The 25,617-nt window shown below is 39.3% G+C and overlaps 2 protein-coding genes across 5 annotated transcripts in view; one reads left to right on the top strand and one right to left on the bottom strand.

Moving 5' to 3' along the window:
• aopep (aminopeptidase O (putative)) overlaps nucleotides 1–604 on the top strand; it is a 74,175-nt gene extending 73,571 nt beyond the window's left edge. Inside the window, exon 17 of the mRNA XM_086076253.1 lies at nucleotides 468–604. The gene's annotated coding sequence lies outside the window, so the exon portion shown is untranslated. The remainder of the gene's footprint in view (nucleotides 1–467) is intronic.
• On the bottom strand, nucleotides 336–25,532 carry fancc (FA complementation group C). 4 transcript variants are annotated; one of them, XM_086076254.1, is made up of 17 exons: nucleotides 25,412–25,532; nucleotides 21,090–21,281; nucleotides 17,876–17,963; nucleotides 17,622–17,716; nucleotides 13,909–14,016; nucleotides 13,271–13,326; nucleotides 12,849–13,013; nucleotides 11,730–11,889; nucleotides 8,185–8,240; nucleotides 7,977–8,076; nucleotides 6,712–6,781; nucleotides 5,306–5,386; nucleotides 4,821–4,917; nucleotides 4,241–4,418; nucleotides 2,493–2,699; nucleotides 2,167–2,384; nucleotides 336–584 (listed from the first exon to the last, which is right to left on the bottom strand). In XM_086076254.1, the coding sequence occupies exons 2-17, from the start codon at nucleotides 21,255–21,257 to the stop codon at nucleotides 581–583; spliced, it is 1,851 nt and encodes a 616-aa protein (XP_085932380.1). In that variant the 5' UTR covers nucleotides 21,258–21,281; nucleotides 25,412–25,532; the 3' UTR covers nucleotides 336–580. The 4 variants fall into 4 exon arrangements, with proteins under 4 accessions (XP_085932380.1, XP_085932382.1, XP_085932381.1 ...); XM_086076256.1 differs by lacking the exon at nucleotides 25,412–25,532 and adding an exon at nucleotides 22,662–22,788; XM_086076255.1 differs by lacking the exon at nucleotides 25,412–25,532 and adding an exon at nucleotides 22,449–22,655.
• Between the last annotated feature and the right edge of the window lie 85 nt (nucleotides 25,533–25,617).

The following is a 25,617-nucleotide window of genomic DNA, read 5'->3' as shown; positions in this document are numbered from 1 at the left end:
AAAGCAGTCGATGGATTTATGGCCTTTAAGTTTCTTGTTTATGTTTTTTTTTTAACCATTCAACTGAGAGTGTGTTTAGGAGATCTTCAAAGAGAGTCAGCTTCGCCTTTCGTACACAGCAAAGATCCAGTAACAGCCGGACACCAATCGGATCATAAAATGTAGACTATTGATTGGCAGGCAGCAAAAAATGGGCTCGGCCTCCTGTGCCTACTGAGCTGATTATCAGTCCTACACAACCACTGGCTCAGTTCAGCAGGAACAGGCGTCCAGTCCGCTCACACCGACAAGCGGGCCAATGGTGCAGTGCAATGATGACGTCAATGTGAATGTGATCAGTTAGGAATGTTTTTATTATTATTATTATTATGCATAAATGAGGGTAGAATGAAAAGTCAAATTCCTGTACCCTGCTTGTGCTTCGGGTTCCATCATGTGCACCCTCTTCTTCCTGTCTTTTCTCCAAGGCTGCTGACAACAGACGAGCAGATGACAGGAGGTCGTGCGAGGGTGGAGCACTCGTGGCGGGCGACCACTCGGAACCCTTGCGGCGGTCCGACGGTGAGGCCGACCGAGGCTGCTAACTGGACAGTAAACGTTTAAAGGGAAAAAAGGAACATGAGTGAGGACGTGGTCAACTTTGAACAATGGACGCTTCTTTATAGTCTCTTCTGTGGTCACGCACAAAAATGTCACTTTTTTTTTTTTTCACCAGTTGAAATAAATATGGGAGAGAAGAACTTGATCGGTGTGTTTTGTGCTGTGTTTAGTCTGAAGCTCCAAACAGGCTGTGAAGAGTTTAGACTGGAAATGCGTTCAGGTGTTTTCATACATAACACATGACTTCATGTAAGAGATACGGCGCAATGTGAATAAGACCATGGGAAGCGCAGACAGGATCATGATAGAATAATAATAATAATAATAATAGAGCCCATTTTCAACAAATGACCGTTCAACAAGTTAGACAGTGAAGAAAACATTACATTCATTACACGGTAGCATTCGGCAATTGGGTATTTGTGTATTACGTATTTTCTTGTAACATTACAACTTTTGTGAATAAGTTGCAATATTACAATTAACTCATTTGCTGCCAAAAACTTATAAACACGTTCTATTTTAAATATTGCCATAGTCCCAAAAAACGGATTTATGAGGGTTTTTTTTTAATGCTAGAGCATACAGAAGACTGATGCAGCCTCTGACCTGAAGAGGTCGCTTAAATCAATGGTAGTTATTACAAAAACGGCCAGCAGGTGGCAGCAGAGTATAAGAGATCAACCAGGGCCATGTTGGAAAAAGCTTTTTCCCCCCACTGTTTTGAACAGGTTTGTGAATAATGACGAAACTTAGCTATATTCTAATACTAATTGCTGCAAAACGAAAATATACCTATATACTTTTTTTTCCTGATGAAAGAACGGACTCCAATCTTTCTTTTGGTAGGTTCCATGTTTTTATCCAGTAAACCAGCCAGGAGCGATGGGGGTTGCTTCAGTCAAAATGGCTGGGAGTGAATGAGTTTTAAAAAACTCAATATTCATAGAAAAAAAATTGTAAGAAAAGTGATATGAACAAAAATATTTTAATATTAGCATAAAAAAAATACACGAAAAAAGTAAATGGTGATGGTAAAAAGCTTTAAATGTTACAAGCAAAAACTTGAGGCGGGAATTGAAAGAAGACTATGAGAACAAAATACTCTAGTAGAAAAGTTATACTAAAGTTGTATTACAAAATAATATTTCAAGACAAAAAGTGATGATTAAAAAAAGTCAAAAAGTTGTCATACAACAAAACTAGTGAATAAATGTAATCATAGTAAAACAAAGTTGCAGTCTGTTGGTTTTGAGCACTTTTTGTTACAATCACAATTTTTTTGTTTTGCATGGATGTTGTCTGGCCGTTGCTTTGACATGCTGTGACGTACGGCGCAAGCTTAGACTCAACCTAAAGCCTGACACGTATTCATCGCAAGCTGACTGCTCCACTGTCCTTGTCTGCTGTTTGTGTGTCCTCACGCGTTATTTCAACTCGAGCGCGGCCTTCATTAACGATGCTAACGTCGCTCATGAAGCAGACCCTGAACTGACGCCGCACTCACCGGAGTGCATCACCATCCCGTGTGTGTGTGTGTCTGTGTACGCGTTTGTGAGGTCTCACCTGGGTGAGCGTGAACGGTGGGCGTGTCCCGCATGAGCGAGGCCCAGCTGCGACGGCGGCGTAGGGGTGGCGAGCGCGTCCTGAAGCTGACGGACCCTGACAGAGGTTGGGTGGGGGTCACCGGACGAGGGGCCGCCGCGGCTTCCCGTGCCGAGCCGACGCTCCAGCAGGCTCAGGATGCGCGACGCTTCGCCGAGTGGACCGGACGCAGCCGCCACCTGCGGCCATGTGCGCGCACGCGCTTAATTATATGCAAACTGATTGGACAGCTTGCTTGTTTTTGTCACATGGAGGCACACTTGTAACATCATTCTCATGCATCTCACCGCGCGTACGATGCCCGCGCAGACGTCAGGCGACTGGCGGGAGAAAACGGCGCAGCTGACCGCCAGGCCGATGATCAATAACGGGGACGGCGGCCGAGCATTCGACGAGATGGCGGCCAGCAAAGCGCGGAGCAGCTCGGCGGGATTGGGATGATGAGGAGCTGAGAAAAGGTTGCGCATCTGCTCCCAGACTTGCTGGACACAAACCTGCCGATACAAACCAGATGATCAATACAAGGCCAATTGCGGAAAGACGGACGCAGACGACGGCGCGTCTCCTCCGTTATGAGAGGAGGCGGCCCAACGGGAGGAATCGATACTTCTTCATCCTCCTCCTCTCAAGGATGTCTCTTCCTTCTGCGTGTTTGCTTTTCAGACACGTCCAGTCTCGTTCAACGACAAAAGCTTTGTTGTTGCAATTGAATACGTGAGAGATTTCGTGACATTTATTTATTTTTGACTTTCGAGACAATGTGGCTTAGTGGAATTTAGGAATTTAGTTTTCGAAGAAGACACTTTTTTTTTTTTTTTTAAGTCATAATCGTACTATTGATATTTTCAAGGGGGAAAAGCCCCTGCATTTGATTTAAAAAATCCACCAATATTGAACAAAAAAATTATAAAATTAAAAAAATAATTTTCAACTCAAAACCTTCAATAAATGTTTTCCACACAAAAACCGGGAAAAAATTAAAATGTATCTTAAAAAAAAAAAGAACAAATCTGAATATGCATATCCACGGAAGCTGTTCTAAGAGTATGCTGGGATACACTGTACATTCGAGATAAAAAGTCAGATGTTTTCAAGATTAATTCTTAATCGTACTCGAAAAAAGTTTTATATTTTCAGAGATATTTTTAGATTTTCAGGATTAAAGTCAATCTAACAAGGAAAAAGTTGTATATTTTTAAGAAAAGTGAAAAAGCGATATTTAATTATTTTATTTTTTTATTAAAATAATATTTTGGGGGTACACAGAGAAACATTTTATAAATATCATCTGCTGTATGAATGAATATTGCCCCCCCCCCCCCAAAGAACAGTACAGGATTAAAAAAAGAAGAATTTCACACGACTAAAGTTCTATATTTTTAAAGTCATTATTTAATCTGACATAGAGTATGAGGGGGGGGGGGGGGGGGGTTAAGAGAGAAAAAGATGCATATTTTCAAGATTAATCATACATTTTCAATTTTAAAGTCGTAATTTTACCCCCCAAAAAAGTTTGCTGACTTTTTGAGTTAGGAGCAACGGTTTGCTAGTTTATTTTGTGTTGCAAGTAAAAATTTGAAGCGGAAGCAAGCTTGTAGTGTGCGGCTGCCAGATGTCAACAGACGACCTCAAGCTTGCGCCCAACATCTTGTCCCTGCTCTTACTCACATTTGGAGATGGGAGGACATTGAGTGACGCAACAAATTCAAATCACAAGTCAAGGTTTCATCGCATTATTACAATTTTGAGTTTCTTGTCAAATTTTGACTTTATTCTCGTAAAATTACAATTTGAATCTTGCCTACACAAAAAATTAACATTTCACAAAAAACACCCCATTGGAAATCATAAAAAATTACGCGGGGTTTTATCGCCGAAAAATAACCTTTTTAAAATGTCACGCGTTTGACTGTTTTGTGCAAAAGTATACGCGTTATTCAGCGTCATAGAATAATTCAAACATAGAGGGTTATTAATTTAATCGAGACATTTATATCAGGTATAAGTAAATAATGTTGTTTGAAGACAGCCTCACCAGTTGTTGATTCCTGTGGTGCCCCCTGTTGGTGGGGTGGTGGTAAAAGGTCAGCAGCCACAGCGAGGGGTGGCAGTCTTGGGGCTCGCTGGCGGCCAGCAACAGGAGGGCCTCACGCACCCAGTGCGAGCACTGGACCAGCAGGAACCACGCCTCAAACAACACGCCAGCGCACTCACTGCAGAGATTACATTACATTAGATAGTAAGGCTCAACAATTCAGAAAAATCTCAATTTGTTATTTCCTCAAATATCCCAATTGCAATTTAATATGTGATTATTAGATTATATTAGATTATATCATTTAGATTAGATCAGATTAGATTAGATTAGATTAGATTAGATCATATTAGATTAGATTAGATCAGATTAGATTAGATTAGATCAGATTAGGATACATTCAATTAGATTATATCAGATTAGGATATATTATATCAAATTAGGATATATTATATCAGATTAAAATATATTATATCAGATTAGAATATATTATATCAGATTATGATAGATTATATCAGATTAGGATAGATTATATCTATATCTGCCAGATAGATAGATAGATAGATAGATGGCGTCTAACCCGGCGCTGCCACCTGCCTCCTCTTCCTCCTCTGTCAGTCTCCGTAATGAGTCGCTGAGCCAATTCAGGTGGCGTCTGCAAATCTCCCGAGACGCCTCTGCAAAGAACACATCGGTGCACACACACACTCAAAATCTGCTCTTTTTACACTCAATTACCATCTGCAAATCATGCAATCTAGCGATCTGTATACTCGGGCAAAATGTGCCCAATTTAAATGCTCCGCTCTCGACAAACAAGAGACGACTTTGCAGTTGAGGAAAATTCACACTTTTTAAGTAGACTTTAATGATGCCCAATAACAAGAGCTTGAGCAACGATTTGGTCCTTACAAAGATACAGCATTTAATTTAACGTGGATTTATCAGGGCTCAAGAATAACTTTGCGTACTAGCGTGAACAGTTTATTTTGTCCCACTTCTCATTTCCATTCAGGCTGCTGTGAAGGATTACTTTTTCTTGCACACACACACACACACACATACCAAAATTAGTAGTAATCATTAACTCTGAGTTCTGGCTGCACCCCAATGTTCTCTTAATGGCGCCATTCATGTCAAGCCTTCCTGTACACATGCGGGCCAGGTGTGGGCACACATTGATTAGCACGATTAGACATGTTCATACCGACAACATTGGAGACGAATACATACAACGTGATGACCTTTTACATGCCCAATAGGATGAAGTACAGACATAGTGCAAATGAAAACATGAGTACTACTTGTAACTTTTTTTACTTGTGTAGCGAAATATTTTTCTCATTGAGCTCACCCAAAAAAAACATTTTTTTCCGTTAATAATGAAAAATAGCAATGTATTGTATAACATTTTAAAATAAAATAATAAAGGAAGAAAGAATATAAACAATCTGGTTTTAAGGGCCATTTGGTCTTTTTGTTGTTGTTTTTTTAGTTAATTATGAAAAATAGCATTATATTGTATAAAACATAAACAAAAATAATAATAATATATCAGATTTTGCCATAAGGGCCATTTGGTCTATTTGGAAAGGCCCAACCATTATTTATTTTTTAAGCCAATGCTGATTCTGGTACATGGCCGAAGAATAATAATAACAGATTCAAATAAAATAACTTTTTTTTTTTGTCTATTAATATGAAGAACAGGTGAGCATTTAACTGTTCTATAGTATTTTCTTGTTTTGTATTTGCTTACCTTTGCAACACAAAGAAAAAAATAAAAATAAAACTTGATTTTACAAGCACTAATATCAGCCAATTAAATCGTCCGGCCAATTAATCGGTCAGGCACTCTTTTTTACAATCCAACTTGACATGTGTTAACATGTTCTAAAACATTTGAAATATTGACTTAAGACATTTCAATGCCAATCGAGATTAATTGATCAATCCTTTATGAGACTTAAGGATCTGTGGGAACTGAAGAACTCTGTAATATCTGTTGTTGGATTTGTGTCTTAGGTGTGGCCTAGTGAGTGGAGTGAAGAGCTGAAGTTGGTTAGTCTGCATGTGACAATCTGGGCGTGAGCTGTGGCCAACAGCAGCTCCTTGCCATTGTTCTCATTTTGCATTTGTGTGTCGGAAAGAGTCAAAAAGGCAATATCGATAAAAGTGTAGAACTACAGCTTTCGTATTGATTGTGCAGGTGTAAGCTAATGTTTTAATCGATGAGCGCTGAGGAGGTGGCTTATAACGAAGCAGCTTGCACCCGGGCTTAATACTTTTAATAGGTGATGGGTGACACTGGCTGCACATCATGTGAGAGCAATCCCCACTGTCATTAACTAATATTGATTGGCGAAACAAGAGATCATTCAACGTGTAGCAGGAAACCGCTTCTTGTTCAGACAATAGTTATATTGTGAGTGATTACGCACACGCGCATGCGCACGCGCGCACACACTGACCTGGAGGCTGAGTCAAGAGCGGAAGCAGCAGATTTGGGGGTGAGTGAGGGAAGAAGGCCTTCAAAGGGGTCTGAAGTGACAAAAAAAAAAAAAGTGTGAATGAATGAGTGGCACTCTGCCAATGACAAATGTGGCTGTGATGGTGGCTGGCGAGTTTGTTCTAATGTAGCGTGTAATAGGTTAGCTTTTCGTGTGCAATGTGACAGCAGCCATCAAAATGGCATCTTGGTGAGTAGGCTGCCACTGCCATCTGGTGTTTACAATCTTTTGCTCCTCTTCAAAAGGCAATTCAAGTTATGTGTAAGGAACATCTCTCAGTATGGTTAAAATATGAAACGATAAACGTTGTGACAGGCAAAATTGGGTTTGCATTAAAATCGGTGTACCTAATATTGTGGCCTGTCAGCTGAACATTAAAATGCAATTTACATTCGTATCTAAGCTAGGTGGCATTCCAAATATTTAAAGAATAACATTTGAAAAAAAAAATGTAATTTTACATGAATAGATTGTAAAAAGGCAAACAGCAAATCATATTATCAGGGGGAAAAAAAAGTTAATTTGATGAAGTCCTAAAATTATGAGGGAAAATATGTCAATAGAGGAAGTCGAAATGTTCAGAGGGAAAAAATAATTTTGCTAGATAGTCATAATATAACAAGGGGAAAAAGTACGAGATACATTTAGAATATGAGGTAAAAAAATTATTTTGCCACATAGAACTAACATTATAAGGAAAAATATTAAGTCATAAGACACAAACATAATGTATAACAGTAAAGTCATGAAAATTAATTTTAATATAAAGAGCTAAGACTTATTTTGGTAGCAGATACATACCATAATACTCAACTCAACTTTATTTATAGAGCACTTTCAAAAACGATGGCAACTGAAACAAAGTTTTGTATATAGATACAAATAATACTACAAAGGAGTAAATTATTTTACTAGATATTCATATCATTACAAAGAACGTTTTTACTTCACTAGATAAAATCATGATTTAATTTCCTGCTAATTAGGTCAAAAATATTACAAGAATACAATCAGAATTTTAGAATAAAGTCATTATAGAACAAGAAAAATATATATCATTTTGCAACACAGATTTTTTATTTTTTTAATGAAGCAATTTTGACACCAGCAGAAATCGATGAATTTACTCATGCACGCCAGTCCGAGCAAGTGGTCTGCTATCATTCAAAAATCAAAGACAAAACGTAAATCATTTAAAAAACACATGGGGATGAGGTATACGGCACCTGTGTTTGTAAGAGTGTCCGTTCGCTATAGAAGCAGCTGGTAAAGCTTTGAATGAGCTCCCTAACGCACGGACGGTCCTCATCATTCTTGAGAATGGACCTGTCAAACACAAACGCGCACACGTCAGTCCAAAACAACAAGATGAATATCGCTACAAGTCAAGGCACCACTGCATGCACAGCAATGATGGACGTGCGTGCGACTCACCTGAACATGTCGTTCGCCACCAAGAAGATGGAGCAGTGTTGAGCACAAGCCTTCGGCTGAAAAACACAAAACAGGTTGTGACCACTTCACCACTAGATGTCCCTCCAGGTCAACTTTTTGCCCCGACTCCAGTTTGATTTCATTTCCACACATCCATATTGTAAGCGCGCTTCATGTGTTTTACATTTAACACATTCTAAAAACGCCCCAGCACAAACGCTAAACAGCTGGACTGCACTCCTCCACCCTCCGCTCCATGTTGTTGAGATCTGCAGTTGATTCGGATTCTCAACATTTTCATTAATAAGCAACACATTTACTGGTATACACCCTCACACAGACGGATTGAAGCGCAGCTTGCTTATTAGTGCAAATAAGTCAGGTTTGGGGCGTTAGTGTCAGTCACAAGGCCCAAAATCAATCTACATTTAGTAACTACTGATAAAAAAAAATTCACATGAATAAAGTCGTATTACCGGTACATGGAAAAAGGTGTCAACCCTTTTTAGAGTTTAAGCCATAACATGAGGGGAATTTTTTTTAGATAAAATCCTACTATCTAGACTCGACTAAGATTAGACTTAAAAGTCTGAATATAACAGGATATGGTTCAAAATTTTGCCTGATTCAAATGTGATTTACAAAATACAAAATAATCTGCGTTGTTTACGACTTCATCCATACCACAGAAAATGAATTTATCATTTAACAAAAGAAAAAAATATATGAAGCAAAAAGTTCAAATATTAACAAATGAAGTCAGAAATCTGTTACTATCTTATGCCAGGCAGGTATTTGAAAATTATGGGATATAGGTTTAAAATGACACTCTAATGACATGCTCAACGGCAGCACCATGTGGACTCCTGATGTTATTACATCTCCCCCTTACAGTTTACATGTTCTTGCCATGTTTTCTGTAAAATGTTTTCTGTAAAATGATGAACAGCTGGCGTGTAAGTGCGTGGGTGGGCTGCAGTAATGTGTCAGCTGTCTATATGCATGTATCAAACTTTGCACTATTGTGTGTATTTGCTGTTTTGTTTTTTTTGCACGCCAGTTATGTACCATGTGCCACGATTCCTGCTATTTAAAACAGATGGGCCTTTCCAGCGTCCGCCTTCATGACCTTGCCGCTAACACTTGAAGGAGGCTCAATTACAGCACGCAACAAACATCCTGTTTTTTTTTTGTTTTTTTTGCGCTTTGGCGGTCGCAAACGAGGAAGCGAGGGTTTGTTATTGGGTTCGAGTCGGAATAGATCACGTGGAGGTGGCGGCACAAGCCCAAATGAGGAATGTCCGCCTTAATGTCAGGTTCCCCCATTTGACTGCAGTGATTGAAAACAAGGCGAAGAGAGACACAAGCCAGTCGACTTTTTGTTTTGTTTGCCTTTGCACATGTGTGCACATCTGACATCCAAACAACCTTAAGGCAAAGTGAAACCTAAACGTTTGCCTCCTACCCTCGTAACGACAGACACACTACACCAGATGTCATATCATAAACAAAGTATGTCCCACTAAAGACGTGCGTGTGTACCAAGGTGATAAAAACACGAGGTAAATCAGAGCGGGATGAAAGCATAAACAAATCTCAGATAGACATAAACAAAGGATTGCCATTTCAGTCTCTCCCTTATACACACAGAAATGTGTTAAACTTGTTTCCATCAGCCCTGATTGGTAACTCATGCGAACATGAGATGGCATAGAGTGTAATCAACAGGCGGATATACAACATTTCTCAGCGCAGTGTTAGTCATCTATCTTGTTTTATGGCTACAGAACCTGTAACTGCAAAAGTGTGCATTGTGAGTCAGTTCAACACAGCTCAAGTGGACCATCACCGCTAGAAAACAGCAGTGACACCACTGACAAAAACCCACTAGGGTAGCTTTCTAAGTAGGCGTTCTTAGCCACACTTTAAATATGTTGGGTGTTTTTTTTATTTTTTAAATCAACAACAATATTGTTGAAATTTGATAAATATGTGGTTATTTTACCAGGAAAAAGTGAGAAGTAAATTGCACTGGACTAAAAGAATGAAAAACGTTGATAAAGTCAGAACGTAAAACAAAGTCTGTGTACACATATAACTAGAAAAAAAGTCAAAATATATTGAGAATAAAGTCAGAATTTAGTAGTAATGTTACGTGATAATATGAGGAAAAAAGTAATTTGTATGCGAATGGTCGAAATTATGTGAAAAAGTTAGCATTTTAAGTTTTCATTATCTTAAGACAGTCATTTCTGGACTTTTTTCCACTTTCATTCGACCCTGCGGCTAGTACAAAGGTGCGGCTTATCTATCAGATCACAATGGGGCGCGCTATAAAGGAAGCGCAAGAGTGTCAGACAGAACGAGAGCGAGACAATTTGCGCCCTCATTATGGGAAAGAAAGTAGCGGGAACCCGGTGCGATAACATTAAAACACCTGCGGCTTACAGTCGGGTGCGGCTTAAATGTGTAACAAACTCCAGTATTCCCCAAATTTTGCTAGCGCGGCTTATAGTCAAGTGCGCCTTGTAGTCCAGAAATTACTGTTGATTTTACTTAAGTCAAAATATTACACACAAAGTCTGAATTTTACCAGGATAAATGCTAATATTACAACTGAATAATTTAACAAAAAATACAAGACAAAGTAATAGTATGAGGAGAGAGAAAAAATGTGCAATATTACGAGGAGAAAGATGAAATATTCGCAGTATGAGAATAAAGTTTAAATTTTATGAAAAAAAAATCTATCTTCTGGAAAGTCAGAGTGTAAGGTGAAACCCCCCAATTTTACAAAAATAAATAATGGCAAACATAGAATATTCCTAGTGACTTCTGATCTGAGATAGTTGTATTTGTTTGTGTAGGAATTTGAAAGTTAAAACAAATTTTCCAACTTTTTTCCCAGTAAATTGACAGTTTTTTGGTCTTTTTAGTGTGGCCCTAATACTCCTTTGTAGTTTTTAGTTTGCTGCAGCCAAGAATTTGTACAAACATGACTGTGCCGCTATTTATAAAGGACAGGCTTGTACTTTTTCTTGCAACACTATTTTCTCCATTACCTTAATCATCATCATATGATCAATGACTTTGCCGCTCTACAAACCGGGGTGCGAGTTTACGCTCTGTGAAAGGAGGAGGAGGAGGAGGAGGAGGGGAGCCGCGGGGACTCGAGCGATTTAACCCGCACAATAAAGACTGTGTGGTGCACGCCAAATGATGTGAGACGCAGTTTAGAGCTGGCCAAATGATGTGAGGCACATGGTGGGCTAATCCAACAATGGCAAAGGAAACAGTCAATTATTTAAAAAAATAATAATAATCTGTGGAAATGTGTCCAATGTTACGAAAACATATTCCAATATTAAAATAATAAATTTAGATGTGACTCTAGCTGAGCGTAAATGAGTACAACGGCCACTTTTGATTTTTCTACCATAAGGCTACATGTTATAGTCCTCATTGACACATATAGGGTTCAATCTAAAATGGCAACCGTCCCATTTGTTTCATAGTCATTTAACAGTATAGTGTAGCAAACCAACCAGCAGTGACTTTGCTATTTGCTGCTCGAGCTGCTGCGGTGACAGCGGCGTGTCAGCGAAGACGGTCGACTCCAGCAGACCGAGCAGCGACGCCTCCAGGCTGGGCAGGCTGTGATGCCACAGGGCCACGACAGCCCGCTCCTCCAGTGACAAGCAGCCACTGGGAAAAATCAAGTCATATCTATTATGTCACATCACATTGTATCACATTGTAAGGGAAACCATCTGCGAACCAGATGTTGAGGCTCAGCTTTGGATACTTTTTAAAACAATGCAATCATAGAGTCAAACGAAGAAATTAGAGCCTTTGATTTGTGTCCTGATATACACAATACACTTAACATTGATTGCTCCTAGAAGAATAGGAGGAAAATGAGAAGCAACATGTGCCAAGCATTGTTGCCAAAGGAACTTGAACTACATTAAGTGGAAGTATTACAAGTCAGGGAGGAATAAGAGGCTGAGCCGAACCACTGATTTAAAAAAACAACTGATTAGGAGAGTCACAAAACTTTCAACAACAAAAAAAAACATGTAGGAGACATTTTAAGAGACTAAAGTGGATGAGGAAAGAGAAAAAAAAGGTTATTTAAAAAGGTTATTTAAGTCAATGACGATTTGTTCATTTGATAAGATGTTCTTAACATTATGGCAATTTTTTTTATCATATGAAAGCAAGAACATGATTTAATAAGTTGGAGGAGTCATAATATTATGAACATACTAGTCAGTCAGAATTTTTGTATGTGAATAAAGTTAAAATGATAAAAACGGGAAAAAAATACAGAATAAAAACAAATTTTTTGAGGTGACAAAAGTAGTCATTTGAGATGACTACAAAAAAATATTAATAGTAGAAATACCGGTAATCCCAAATTTATTAGAAAAAAAATACAAAATGAATGAAGTTGTAATTTTGTAAGATTAAGCAAAAAGAAAATACTAGAAAAAAAACACAATTTTTATTAGGGTAGAGTAAAATTATTACGAGCATAAAGTCACAATAAACAAGAAAAAGTCTTGCGATGTCTAACAATGATCATTATACAGCAACCAATAAATAGAAGTGTTTTTAAAAAAAAAAGTGAAGTATGTATTCTAAATATGAATGTAGACTACCTGGTATAGGCAGAGTTGACAGCATCCAGGAAGTCATTCGTAAGAAATGCTTGCGGACACGTGAGTGGATGCTGCAGCAAGACTCCAATGAGAGGAGCAACCTCAGGGCAGGTAATCAGGGGAACGCAGGCCTCGCACGTCGCCACAATCCTATCGCATGAACACCTGTGCACAAAGGCTGTCCTTAAGTGTATGCACAGAATTAAGGAAAGCCAAGGTTGGAGGGGATGTCATCGTGACCCGTAGCCGCCGTACCAATTGGACAATTGAAGTTATGACTTTTTATTGCCTTTTTGACGACTTTTATGCATTGAACTAGCAGGTCTGGTGAAGAATTATCTTGAAACATTTATTCTTTACAGTAGATTTAGAAACAAATCTCAGAATTTACTTCATTAGGGTCTTTAGCTATTTTGCTTCACCTCTCATTTAATGAATTGCAGCTTTTTCTGATGTCTTCCTGCAACCGTGTCACCACCTGAATAGTAGGAAAAGCATTATTGTATGGATCATACAATATATTAATTCATTCACTGCCATTAACGGATATATACGTCAAAAATTCATTTGAACTATTTCTAGATTTCTATATTTCTAAAAAAATTCCCACTTTTGTTAACAAGAGTGTGAAAACCTAGGGGAAAATGATTGTACATTTAGAACAGATATAAAATTTATGATTAATTGTGAGTTAACTACTGAAGTCATGCGATTATGATTAAAAAAAAAAATCGCCTGATGCCCCAAATTTTTAATAAACTTTTTTTTTTAAAGACGATTATTAAAAATAATAATAATAATTACTTTTTTTTTAAAGAAGAAAAAAAGTTTATTAAAAATTAGGGGCGTCAGGCGATGACTTCACTAGTTAACTCACCATTTATCACAAATTTTATATCTGTTCTAAATGTAAAAAAAAAAATCTAGGTTTTCATACTCTTGTTAACAAAAGTGGAAAAAAATTTAAACTAACAGAAATAGTTCAAATTAATTTTTGATGTCTATAGCCGTCAATGGCAGTGAATGAGTTAAACAGGCCACCATCATGAGGAGTCAATACCTTTCTGAGGACTTGGAGATGGTACTCTGTTGGCGACGCATCGAAATGTTTGAGCAAAAACTTGGATGGCGATTCGTCATCTTCGGTGGCAAGTTGACACAACAATTTCTGTGGTCGAAGTCAAGGCAACATAATATGGATGTTAGGTTATTGCCACTTTACGCTTACAGCTACAATCCCAAAATCTATACCATCAAAGCTAATTGAGGACAACTCTGTTGGCAATGTTTCAAAGATGTGAGAGAGGAACGTTAAAAAATAATAATAATAGGCGTTCCAGGAGGTAAGAATATATGGACAGCATATGAGGACCTTTAGATGTGAGCATTCGTTGTTACAAAGGACGTCAGTGTTTTACAAGCATTTTTCAGAAGGGGCCTCATCACACACACACACACACACACAGATAAAACTACACCAATAAACTCAAATGATTCTTGACTGTGAAAAAGGCTGACGCTGGTGATGTTGATAATGAAGGACCAAAGAAGGAAATACTAGACTGATGAGATAAAAATGTTAACTAAAGAGCCTTTCTGTGGCGGGACATTTTTTCAAATGTTGGTTCCATTCATACAATTATGCATTTGACTAAAAGCAAGATAGAGTGCAGTATTCAGTGGTCAAATGATTCCTAAACAACTTTGACAACAGGGCCTCACATTTTGCTACAACGTTTTATGACTTCAACGTACCGCAGTAACAAGCCCACCACAAAGAGTTGGACTTTGTAGATGTTTCTGGAGACAAAAGTGGATCGTGTGGACTGGAAAGCGAGACAAGTAGAATCGTCGGAATGCCACGCAGCCCGTCATTGCCGTGCTGATGGTAAAGCTGTGTGGTCATTCCCTCCACATCGTCTCACAAAACAAACTCCAATCACTACCATGTGAGATCCTCCGAGCCCGACCGAGTCCACACAAAAGCAATTCCCCGCTCGGTTCGGAGGCACAGTGGGATTGACAGCGAGTGAAAATGGAGAAGGAAGCCTGGTTAGACACAATGACGACTAAGTGGAGTGAATTCCTGGCTCTTTCAGAATCGAGCAAAAGGGCGTGGTCGCCAGCGATGAAAGACAAAACGATTGCTGGATGGCAAATGGTTTGAGTCAAAAGTCATCTTTTGTTCCCAGAAAAACAGCCACCAAAGTGGTTTTGAGACACCACAGCGATTATACCCTTAAAACCAGGCATGTATAAAAATAAAAAAAAACAGATGCCATTGGAAAAGCCATAGCTCAACAGCACAAGCCAATATAAGAAGCATGAAAATTTATAATACAGTTGAACATATGAGATGGAACACAATCGGTTCCGGGATGCTGACTGACATCTGACATGTTTGCATTTACAATTTTGCGACTCGAAAATACAACGGTACCTTGACTTGTCAAGCTTGTAGTTGCAAGCTAACTGTAACTATTTGATTGAGGATTAAATCAATTTTCCCCATTGAAAGTAATTGCAATGTCCTTAATCCGGTACAGCCATTTACAAAAAAAAAACATTAAGTGGTTTTAATAAAGAAACATTTCACTATATGGTATAAAAACATAATAAGAGAATAAAAGACATGAAAAGAAAGACAGTTTTATAAAATTACTGTACTTTAGTATTGGTGTGCTTGATATGTACATTTCAGGGGTGTGGCTTAGTGAGATACGTGAATTCGGATTGGAGCTTGAGAAATTTTTGTCCCGTTCAATAAATTGCTACACGGGCGACTGCGGCTTTCTTTTTCTTTTCACTTCCCTCGTATGGCCGCGTGTCTGAAGTTCTACCGCAACTCAAATTTTGGCTCACAACACAAAGCAAAAAAATAAATAAAATTTACCAAGTAACGGCTTGTGAAGCTAATCTTAAAATGAACACTCATCCTTGATGATGCAGTACAGGCATGCAGTGTGTACAGTATTGAAGGCAACTGCATGTACCTGGGAGGCATGTTTCATAGACTGCTATCTCTTTAGCTACAGTATATTGTACTGAGCAGCCTTGACAGAGACATGTATTCCACTTTCATATGTGACTGTCGGTTTCTAGTTCTATAGTTAAAACCCACAGAGATCTGTGGTGGCAGACCTTTAATTAAAGTTTAGTGCAATTTCATTAGAATTCCAAACTGTACGACTTATTCCACATTCATTTTGATTTTCTGTATAAAGCTGGAGCACTTTTTTGTCTGAAACCAAGTGGACCTTTGAAGAAATCCATTTGAAATAGGATGTAATAAAAGGGGACATGGCATAATAGTAGTGAATCGTTGATGTAGCCCCGATGATTTCCAAAACACACAAAGTTTACAGACAGTGTGAGCTAAGAGTCAGAGCTGTGTTTTAACACTGGAAAGCAACCACGGAGGCTCCAGGGACCGTCTGTGGTTCACACTGCTTGAGTCACTAAAGAAAGCCCTTGAAAGAAGAGCAATCGTCAGCCCTCTAATATAACACACACACACTTTATTTATCATCTCCTCAAAGACCTCGCCATGCTGCGGGCGTCACTGTGTGGTCCCCACTGCAAGGACAGGACACAGTCGGCTTCAAACGCAGCCAGAGCGCTAAGATGGGGTGATGACAGGCGAGGAAACCGAATGAAAAGCAAAAATATGTCGACACAAGCCATCATTCGAGGAGGAGAGTAGACAATGTATTTATACTCTACATCAATGACTTACTTACATACGGTGTCTCATTATCGCTTCAAGTCGTAAATAAGAAAAAATTACAAGATAAGGTGATATGCACTGCCTTGCCCAAGCGCTTCACAATGGAGCTCTCAAGAAATTGCACTTTGATTTAAATTGAAAAATAAACTTCACATGAATAAGCGAAGCCCATGTGCAAACTCGTCCATGTCAAAGGCCACCTGGCAAATTCCACGTTTACTTCCAAGTCTGTGTTTTAATTGGCAGCAAGTTTTATGAGACATGAAATAATCAAAAGAACACAAACAAAGTTAATCTGGTAAAAATGTGGAGGTTCGACACTGTAAAGCATCTGTGAACCCCGTCAAAAAGTTCTCAACTCTCTGGCTGCCTGGTGAGCCTGAAAAACCACAGTAAAGTCACACAGTGGGTAGGACCACATAATAAATGCTAATCTTTGTCTGGTGGAGAGGGCAAGTCAAACCAGTCTCGTTTCATTTGCTTTGAAAGTCTTTTGCACTTTTTTTGATTAAAATACCAGAAACCAGCATTATTTCATCCACCACAAGTGAGGAAATACAGGATGTCCATTGAATAATACAAAATATAATACAAAAGCAGTATTAGCCCTGTGCTAAAAAATACGGCACATTTACAATTGAATTATTTTAGTAAAGGTGCATTGTGCTGACCATAAATTATTTTTAAAAAGTTCAGCGTTCAAACAAAATGTGCATGATTTTTGTGCAGTTCAATGTTTTCCTCTAAAACTGTACAAAAATCAGAACTAAAATTCAAATTCACTGGCTTACATTTGTTTTTGGGAATGGAACTTGCTGGCTGAAACATACAAAATTGGGACACAATTGTGTCCTGGCTACTCAGTAAAATATGGCTAAGTTGACTACAAGTTGGCATAAAACAACTGAATGGATGTACACTGGAAAGTGAACCATGGCAAATCGGTGTGAAATAACTTGCCTCCCAAATACAACCAGTAATATCCTTCTAAATTGCCAGGCAATGTTTAATGGAATGGGTTCTACTTGAGGTTCCAAAATTCATACCTGTATCCACTGGTTAGCTTTTCTTTCCAAAGCATTGGCTGGGTGCTCAGAGTGCAGCTCCCACAGAAACTGGAAGATCAGCGCCCTGCTTTTATCTTAAAAAAGAAATAATCATCAATCTAATCTCTATTACAGTTAGGAACATTCATAGCATTAATGTTTGGGGGTGAAATGTAGGAAAATTACGATAGGTCCATTTTTAAAGGGCAAGACACGCTTTACCGCCGTTCACAAGGTGTCTGTGATGCACTCACCATCTGCAGTGACGACCGGGTTCCAGCACAAGCGGCCCAGAATCTGACCAAGAGTGGGAATCTTCTTCATAGTCTCTGTTGTGGAATTCTTGGTACAGTAAAAAGAAAATCATTTATTGAAGTAATTTTTTTTTTGCGGAGTGAAAAAAAAAAGAAGCATGAACACAAAAAAAGAGACATTTTTTATATACTAAATTTTGGATGACAACAACCCAACCAAATTCCCACCATCAGCAGGATTATGGCAATGTGAGGCTCGCATAGTTTTCATGTCGTAGTTCTCGCCATAACAGCCGTAGTGAATGACAAAATAGTGTGTGTGTGTGTGTGTGTGGGAGTTGTGTGTGCGGGTGTGTGTGTGTGTGTGTGTGCAGCTCACAAGCCAGCCACCATGTGCTTCATTTCAGCCCGCAGTCAAAGTATGCAGGAGGGTTTGAGGATTTAGCAACACTTATTATGACCGACCCTCAGCAAAAAAAAACACACACAACAAATGACCAAAAGCAGGCAGTAATGTATTGAAGCATATGCAAGCCTGTGTTACAGTATTACCTAATTAACCTAAATCAAGCTTGTATGATATGTTTGAACTGTGAGCTAATTAAGTTGAACAGCAAAGCTTTATTGCAGCGGCAGCCCACACAGCGCAATTGGACATATGCAAGTGTAATTGAGGCAACGTGCTGCTGCTCAAGCAGAGAGAAACTCCGACTGGGCCTCAAAGTGCTGAAAGAGTATACGTTCTCATACGATCACATGCAGCTGGCTTGGAGATGGCGTCCACGGGTTTCCTGATGGGCCTTCAAGTAGTTCCAGCTTAAAAGAACACGGCCATACGTTTGGATAATTGTGTAGATGACAACTGCGTTATTAGTGAAAATACAAACTTCTCGTTAACAGCCTGGTCTGAACGCTGGAAAAATGCACATCGAGTTTCTTTACAAAATGTGATCGCCATCTACTGGTCTGGCATGCCAATTACAGCGGTTTTAGTTGAAAATGCATTTGGCTGTGAGAAAGAAACCCGACTCTCTAAAACTTAAATTGAAGAAAACCATAATTAATGGCTTCGCTAACATTGTTTTATGAAGCCAGAATGGCTGCAGTGAAGACTCAAACAACAAAGCTAGTGGTGCCTGATGACTTTTACAGTACAGCAGGTCCTCGCTTTAATCCTATGGCGGTGATTTAACCCGCATTTGTACACCAAGGCACTGAGACCTACACTAATGCAGTAGTAAAGCTGTAATTACAGCAAATGTGTATGAAAAATAGATCTTAAATCTAACAATTCATCAAAACAAAAACATTTAACAACAGTAAATTTGGAGGTAACGGAGCATGTGCCATGTAACAACATGTTCTTACGGCATGCCACGTACGTTTCGCAACCTCAGAATGTTGTTGGTCCGGATTGGTAAACTAAAATGTATTCTGTCTTCAAAGTAGCAAATGTTTAGGTAGCTTTGTGCTTATGGCTTAAAAATCAATTTAAAAAAAAGTATCAACCAGACAAGATAGCTAACTTGACTCGTTTAGTTGGGTGACATCACCATTGATGGGACGGCTTCTCTTTAAGCTCCCCCCCCCCCCCCCACACACACACAAACTGTAAAACGCGTGAACAAGAGCCCCACATTTCCACCTTCCTATCATTGGACGGTACGTGGGGGAAATCGATGCTGCTTGATGATGCAGCTGCAAAGAAATAATCATCAAAATGTCAATACTTCCACAGGATAGAAGTGAAATCCATAGCATGATTGAAGCCTTGCTGACATTGTTGTTAATGAATAAAATGCTTGGTCCATGTGTCTTGATTAAAGACAGACAGAAAATCTGATTACTCTTACAAGGACAGGTTTGTAGAAAGCCTTGCTAATTTAAGATGACGACGACGTTTCCATGGCGAGCACATCAATAAAGTGTGTAGCCCCCTGGCCGTGTGATTTTGAATTGTTAGTGGACTAAAAGTATTGGGAGCCTTAAGGAGATCAACAAGAAAATGAGAAACATCCACTTCTTTCCAGTTCCAGAGCAACTGTTCTTATTCAACACTTCACTTTTTGGGCACAAGCCACAAGAAAGTAGTTAAGTCATCAAGGGATGCGAAGTGCTGCCAAGAAGCAGGCTATCCTCAGCTGGTCTTTTATGACTCCAGAGCCTGTAAAATGGATTTCAGTCCAATTAAACTATACCAGCTTTCTCTCTCTCGCTCTCTCTCTCTTTTTGTTTCTTATCCAATTCTTCATTTTACACACCTCGGCATGACTTATGCCTGGAGTCGTGCTAACAGACTGGAAGATGGAAAGTTTTTTGTGGGGTTTCTTCATGCAGGTATTCATGTCAAGTTGTGTTCAAACAAAACAGCTCTAAGCCGATTTGGAAGTCAAGCAATAGCTGTCGACACTTGGGCTGGATTTACACTGAAGGTCTTAAGTGCCCGTTCCCATTTAGTGTCTGTATTTATTTACATCGATTTTAAGTGACCTGGATTGGCAATTGCCCCATAGGTTGAAAAAGCACATAACCTCAATATTATTCCACCAAGTATGTTTCTTACATCCTTATTATGTCAAACTAACGTCTGCAGGGTCTGAAATTAAAATTGACCTGATGCAGGCCCGACCCAATAAATGTAATGAAATGAACAAATTATTTATTTTTTTTACATCTTTGTTACACACAAAAGGCGTCATTAAAACATCTCATTCAAATTGTCCAAATTATTTCAGGTTAAGCAATGTATGAGACCATCAAGAAATTAATTCAAGCGAGTTTGTGATTACTGAGCGCGCTAAAGAGCACTTGCAGTCTTCGCAACACTGACATCTCACAGTTCTATATCCTCCCCTTCCTCCTGCCCAAGGCTGCTGCTGCTGCTGCTGCTGCTGATTTGGGGATACATTAGGTTAGCACTGCGGGTCCCAGCGCGGCTATTACCTGACAAACTCAACATTGCAGTGCAGCCAGCCAGACATAGGCGGCCTCCGCGGCGCACAGAACAGCCTCTGTTGGCCTTCCGATCGCTGGACTTACGATTTACTGTTCACGGGCTGGCTTGGACAGTGTGAGTACTACGAGTGTACCAACATCATTCATCTGACGGCCGTTTGGCTGCTGATCCAATTGATAATTTATCTCAGCAGGTTGGGCATGTCGGGTCTGTGAATGAACAATCAATACCTACATTATCAGCGTTGTAAATACTTGCCATGCCGTTGATGTGCACAAGGAGTCGCTGGAGGAAATCCCTCAGTGAGCACAGGTGAACGCACGTATCTCTCAGAAGGTCCACCCCGTCGGCTCGGCCCCACGCCTCAACTTTGTCCAGCCACAACTGCATCTCTGTTTGCTGGACTAGCACCGCCGATTGAGACATTGTTCAGGTTGTACAGAAGAGATCCTTCGAAAAAGAGAGAGAAATTAGTCAATTGTCAAGATTGCACTGGGAAGTTGTGCACTGTGTCGAGGAAAAGGGAGGAGACCCAGTGAGCATTCACATTGGTTTAATCAGAGTTTAATCATGTTTTGTTGTAAAACAATAAGGCCACAAATATTACAGCTTCTTTCTTTTCTTTTTTTACATCTAATGATTATCATTTTACAGATGTGTAGTATGACACGGCATCATCCTTTCTGAAGGCTAGTTAGAAAACCCTGTCAATAGGCAGAAAGGAATGTGACTTGGGTTAAGGTTTCAAATCCTCGGGGTCCAGATCCACACTGCCACGAAGGGCTGGGCAATACATCAAATTAATTTGATACATCATCATTTTAAAAAAATCGAATCATTGAAAATTTGCCAAATCGTGAAATCGAGTTTAATCTTCTGACTTATTAAAAGTTGTTGTTCTTATGTTCTGTTACATCTAAATGTTATTGTGAGTTGTAATTTTGCACAAATGGCAGAATGCTGGCTGGGTGGTTTAAAAGACATGTTTACAATAGCTACCAACTACTTAATTGTGGCATTTAAGCGCAAACTATGAACGTTAAGTTTATCTTAAAACTGATTGTCTGAACATTTTGCACATGAATCGTTTTTGAATAACTGAAACCTTTAAATAAATGTTTGTTGGGTTTATTATATTAAAATCGGTTAAAATCGTTTAAAAAATCGTTACATCATCAAATAAAAATACAAAAATTTAGATTTTATTTTTTGGCCATATCGCCCAGCCCTACTGCCATATAATATGATGTGTACAGTACTTCATCTTTCTTGCTATATGGATTTGTTTTCATTTTGGCTAAACTTCTAAACTGAACTTGCAAATTGTCTTCACTTTAATGTTTACACAAGCATTTATTTTCACCGAATTCCTTCTTAAGACGAATTGGCCGAGTTCACCTGCCACTATTTTCCATGACTAATGATTTCAAATTGAAGTTCCAATCAATTACAATTCCAATCAAACACATGGACAACTGTATAAAAACTATACATTTATATGGTTTTCACAGTCGTAATGATTCTCGGAGAGGAACCACAACTAAGACGTGCCCGTTGACCCAACTGCCTTAGGCGAATTACTAAGTTGAAAACTTTGGCACATTAGGGTTTACTGACTTGTCAATTAATGGATCCTTAGTAATTCAGCCAATGGTTTTCAATTGTTGATTGAAGCAACTGCGACAAAATGAAGTGCGCCACTTGGCTGAAACCTCCACAGGGGTTGTCGATTCATTCGGGAAGACCGCACAATTCTACTCTTCAAGGCAGCATTTGCTCTGACATGGAACCAGTATCCATCAGCATTCCACGTGTGAATGATGGACTCACCACTAGTCAACTGTGCTGCAGATCATCCATTCCCTGATAGTAAAAATACTAGTAAAAAAATACTGTACATAGAAATGTTAATTGCATATTGCTATGACTTTGGCAGAGCAAAAAGTCAACACAGATTTTTGCGTCCCTTGAAGCTTTTTTTTTCTTTTTTTAAACATGATAAATTCCTTCTTTCTTGCTGTTGCTGAGTCTCTGCAGCTCTCGCTTGTAATCAGCGGCAAACTCAATCTCTTTTTTAATGACCCACTGGAGGAGGTCATTTTGGGCTTCCTGCTTGCGGAGTTCCTGTTCCTTCAAGGCCAACACTTCCTCCAAGCACTTCTGATAAGACAACTGGCTTTCTGCTTCCATCAGTTCCACAAAGACCTCGTTCAACCGTCGCTCCTCCTCGTCACTCTCGACCTGTTCTTTTAGGAACGGGTGCGTCGGACCTTCAACGGCCACGCGGTCTCTATCCAAGGCCAGTTCTTGGAGTCGTCTCATCCTCTCGTGCTCGTCGCCCAAACACATGTCTCGCACCTTTTGGAGAAGATCACTCTCGTTTTTTTTCCTCATCTTCTCCACTTCCACCTCGTTGGTCAAGTACTCCACCTGGTCCCACAGGGTCTTGTACTCATCCATTTCCAGTCGCAGTTTAGCCGAGAGCTCCACCACGGCGGGCCCTTGTGACTTGACCCGCTCCTCCAGACATTGGAGCTGCGCTTGCAGGTCTCTCACTTCCTTCGCCAGACGCTGCTTCTCTGCCGCACAGAACATGCTGAACATCTTCCGGCAGGCCAGGTCGTAGATATCAAAGACAAACCGCAACAGGTGTGAAAACATGCTGGACTACTTGTCTTGGTATGAACTCGGAATCAACGACAAAAGCAGTTTGAACAAAGGGGTTTGCGTACAATCGGTCATGTCAAAGCACCAGAAGAACACAACAGCTGTCCTTTAGTATTTGGCTTCCAAATCTTTGTGATGTCATAGCATTTTCTGCTTCACAGCCATTACCATGGCAACAGCTAAATTCGTAGCTCTGACAAGCATTATGTGACAAAATAATGACTCGCCAATTTCTACAACGGAAATCAAAATAACTTATTCCAGGCTCAAAATGATACCATCATAAACTCTGTATAGGCAACGCTTAAAAGAATAGTTGAAAATTTCCAACTGTCATAGGAATATAACAGTAAGTTAACGCCCGTATAAAAAATGAATTTCCAACTATAATGTCATTTTTTTTTGTAGAAACTGCATGTGAATGCTGGACAGCTGATGCTGAGCCAAAATACTGTACAATAGATCCCCGCTTTTCGGGGTGGATAGTAGGGGTGTGCCAAAAAAAATCGCTATTCTCATTTAGTACGATTCAGAATCGATTTTAAATCTCCCAAAATCGATTTTATTTAAATTATTTTATACTGTCTTCCCTTTGTGCTTTTATTGGGAGCTCTGTTCATGTTGTACCCGATTTGGCCACTTAGGGGCAGTGTGGTTCCACGCGGTCTGATACACTGTTAAGTTGTAGCCACATTAGCGAGTAGAAGGAAAAAGTCACGATCAAGTTATTCCAATAAAAGTTTTTTGTTAGTTTTTTTGCAGTGTGGAGCCGTTCTTTTGAGTGATAAAAGTGCCGCGAGTAAAGCACTAATTAGCATTAGCAAGTAGATCATTACGATTCCTCGAACATCTATAAATTGAAGCAAAAATCAGTCAATCAAATCATTTCGAATCAAAAATCATTATTAATCGAAAATGTATTCTGAATCGAATCGCACACCCAAAAATCGGAATCGAATCGAATCATGAGACATTCAAAGATTCCCACCCCTAGTGGATAGGGACTGCACAAGCCCACAAATATTTGTGTACTGTATATGAAAAGATGATTGTTCTTCTATGGTCGTCAAAACATATTTTGTTTGCTGCCACTGAGTCTTTCTGTGGCGGCATCACAAGAAGAAAAAAAATCAAAAGTAAACCACAATTTTGTGGTTAAGCTTTCATCAAGAGTTCAACGCAAAGCTTCTATCCCGCAATGGAAGTGCATAGCACATTCTTATGGTACTTACACAATGCTGACAACGACCACATAAGTTGCCCACAAAAATATGTACATGCACAAAAAGTGCTCTTAGCTGCTGCTCCGGTTTTAAGCTGCCTAAAGACACTCCGGAGAAGGAACAAGATGTGACTGGTCAAATATTATCTTTGAAGATTTGTACGACTAAGCTTGTGGATTTTAGGTTGGGGTCCGTTTGCTGTTTCAATTATGAGACTGTTTATACTATTCTAGTATAATCAAATCTGCAAAACATCACTTTCTATTTAAAACTAGCTGTCCTGTAGTGTGTTATTAAAAAGTGTGAGGGAAACACCTGAACAAGTACATGGACGAATACAAGGACGTTAATACTATTCATACAGACATTGCCAATGCTTGCAGACATGACAGGCTATTTAAATGTATATTTTAGAACTGTAATGCACATTTGGAAATTGGAGCAATATAATAACTGCCGCATTGGAAGTGAGCCGTGTCTTTTCCTTTAACTTGGACGAAAAGTGTGGTATCTCGATATAAATATGAAAATGCACACGTATTAAGTAGCCCTTTTGGATTTTGAATAATTCAATGGAACAGTGTTAACATTAGTAGTGCCAGACACTAGTTTTGTTTGCAAACATTTTTGACACCCTCATGACGGTGTCATTTTGAGGTTTCTTACCTGTCGAAAGGAAGTATAACTTACCCTTGAATTACAAGACAAAATCAAAATCCAGCATCGTCTTCATTTTTACACTAAATGGTTTAGTGTAAACTTTCCCAAACGCTGTCAACAAACTGTATTTCCCTCTTCCACGAAGTTCCGCGTACGAGAGAAAACGATTGGCTGATGGACAATGACGTTTTGGAGCGCTGCGCGCAATGCCTTGTGGGTAATGTAGTAGATTTAAT

This window comes from Leptonotus elevatus, chromosome 5 (genome assembly GCF_054856555.1).
Source record: "Leptonotus elevatus isolate MCC_2025b chromosome 5, RoL_Lele_1.0, whole genome shotgun sequence".
NCBI classification, from domain to species: Eukaryota; Metazoa; Chordata; class Actinopteri; order Syngnathiformes; family Syngnathidae; genus Leptonotus; species Leptonotus elevatus.
The sequence above is the reverse complement of the archived record's forward strand: the minus strand, read 5'-3'. Positions and strand labels throughout refer to the sequence as shown.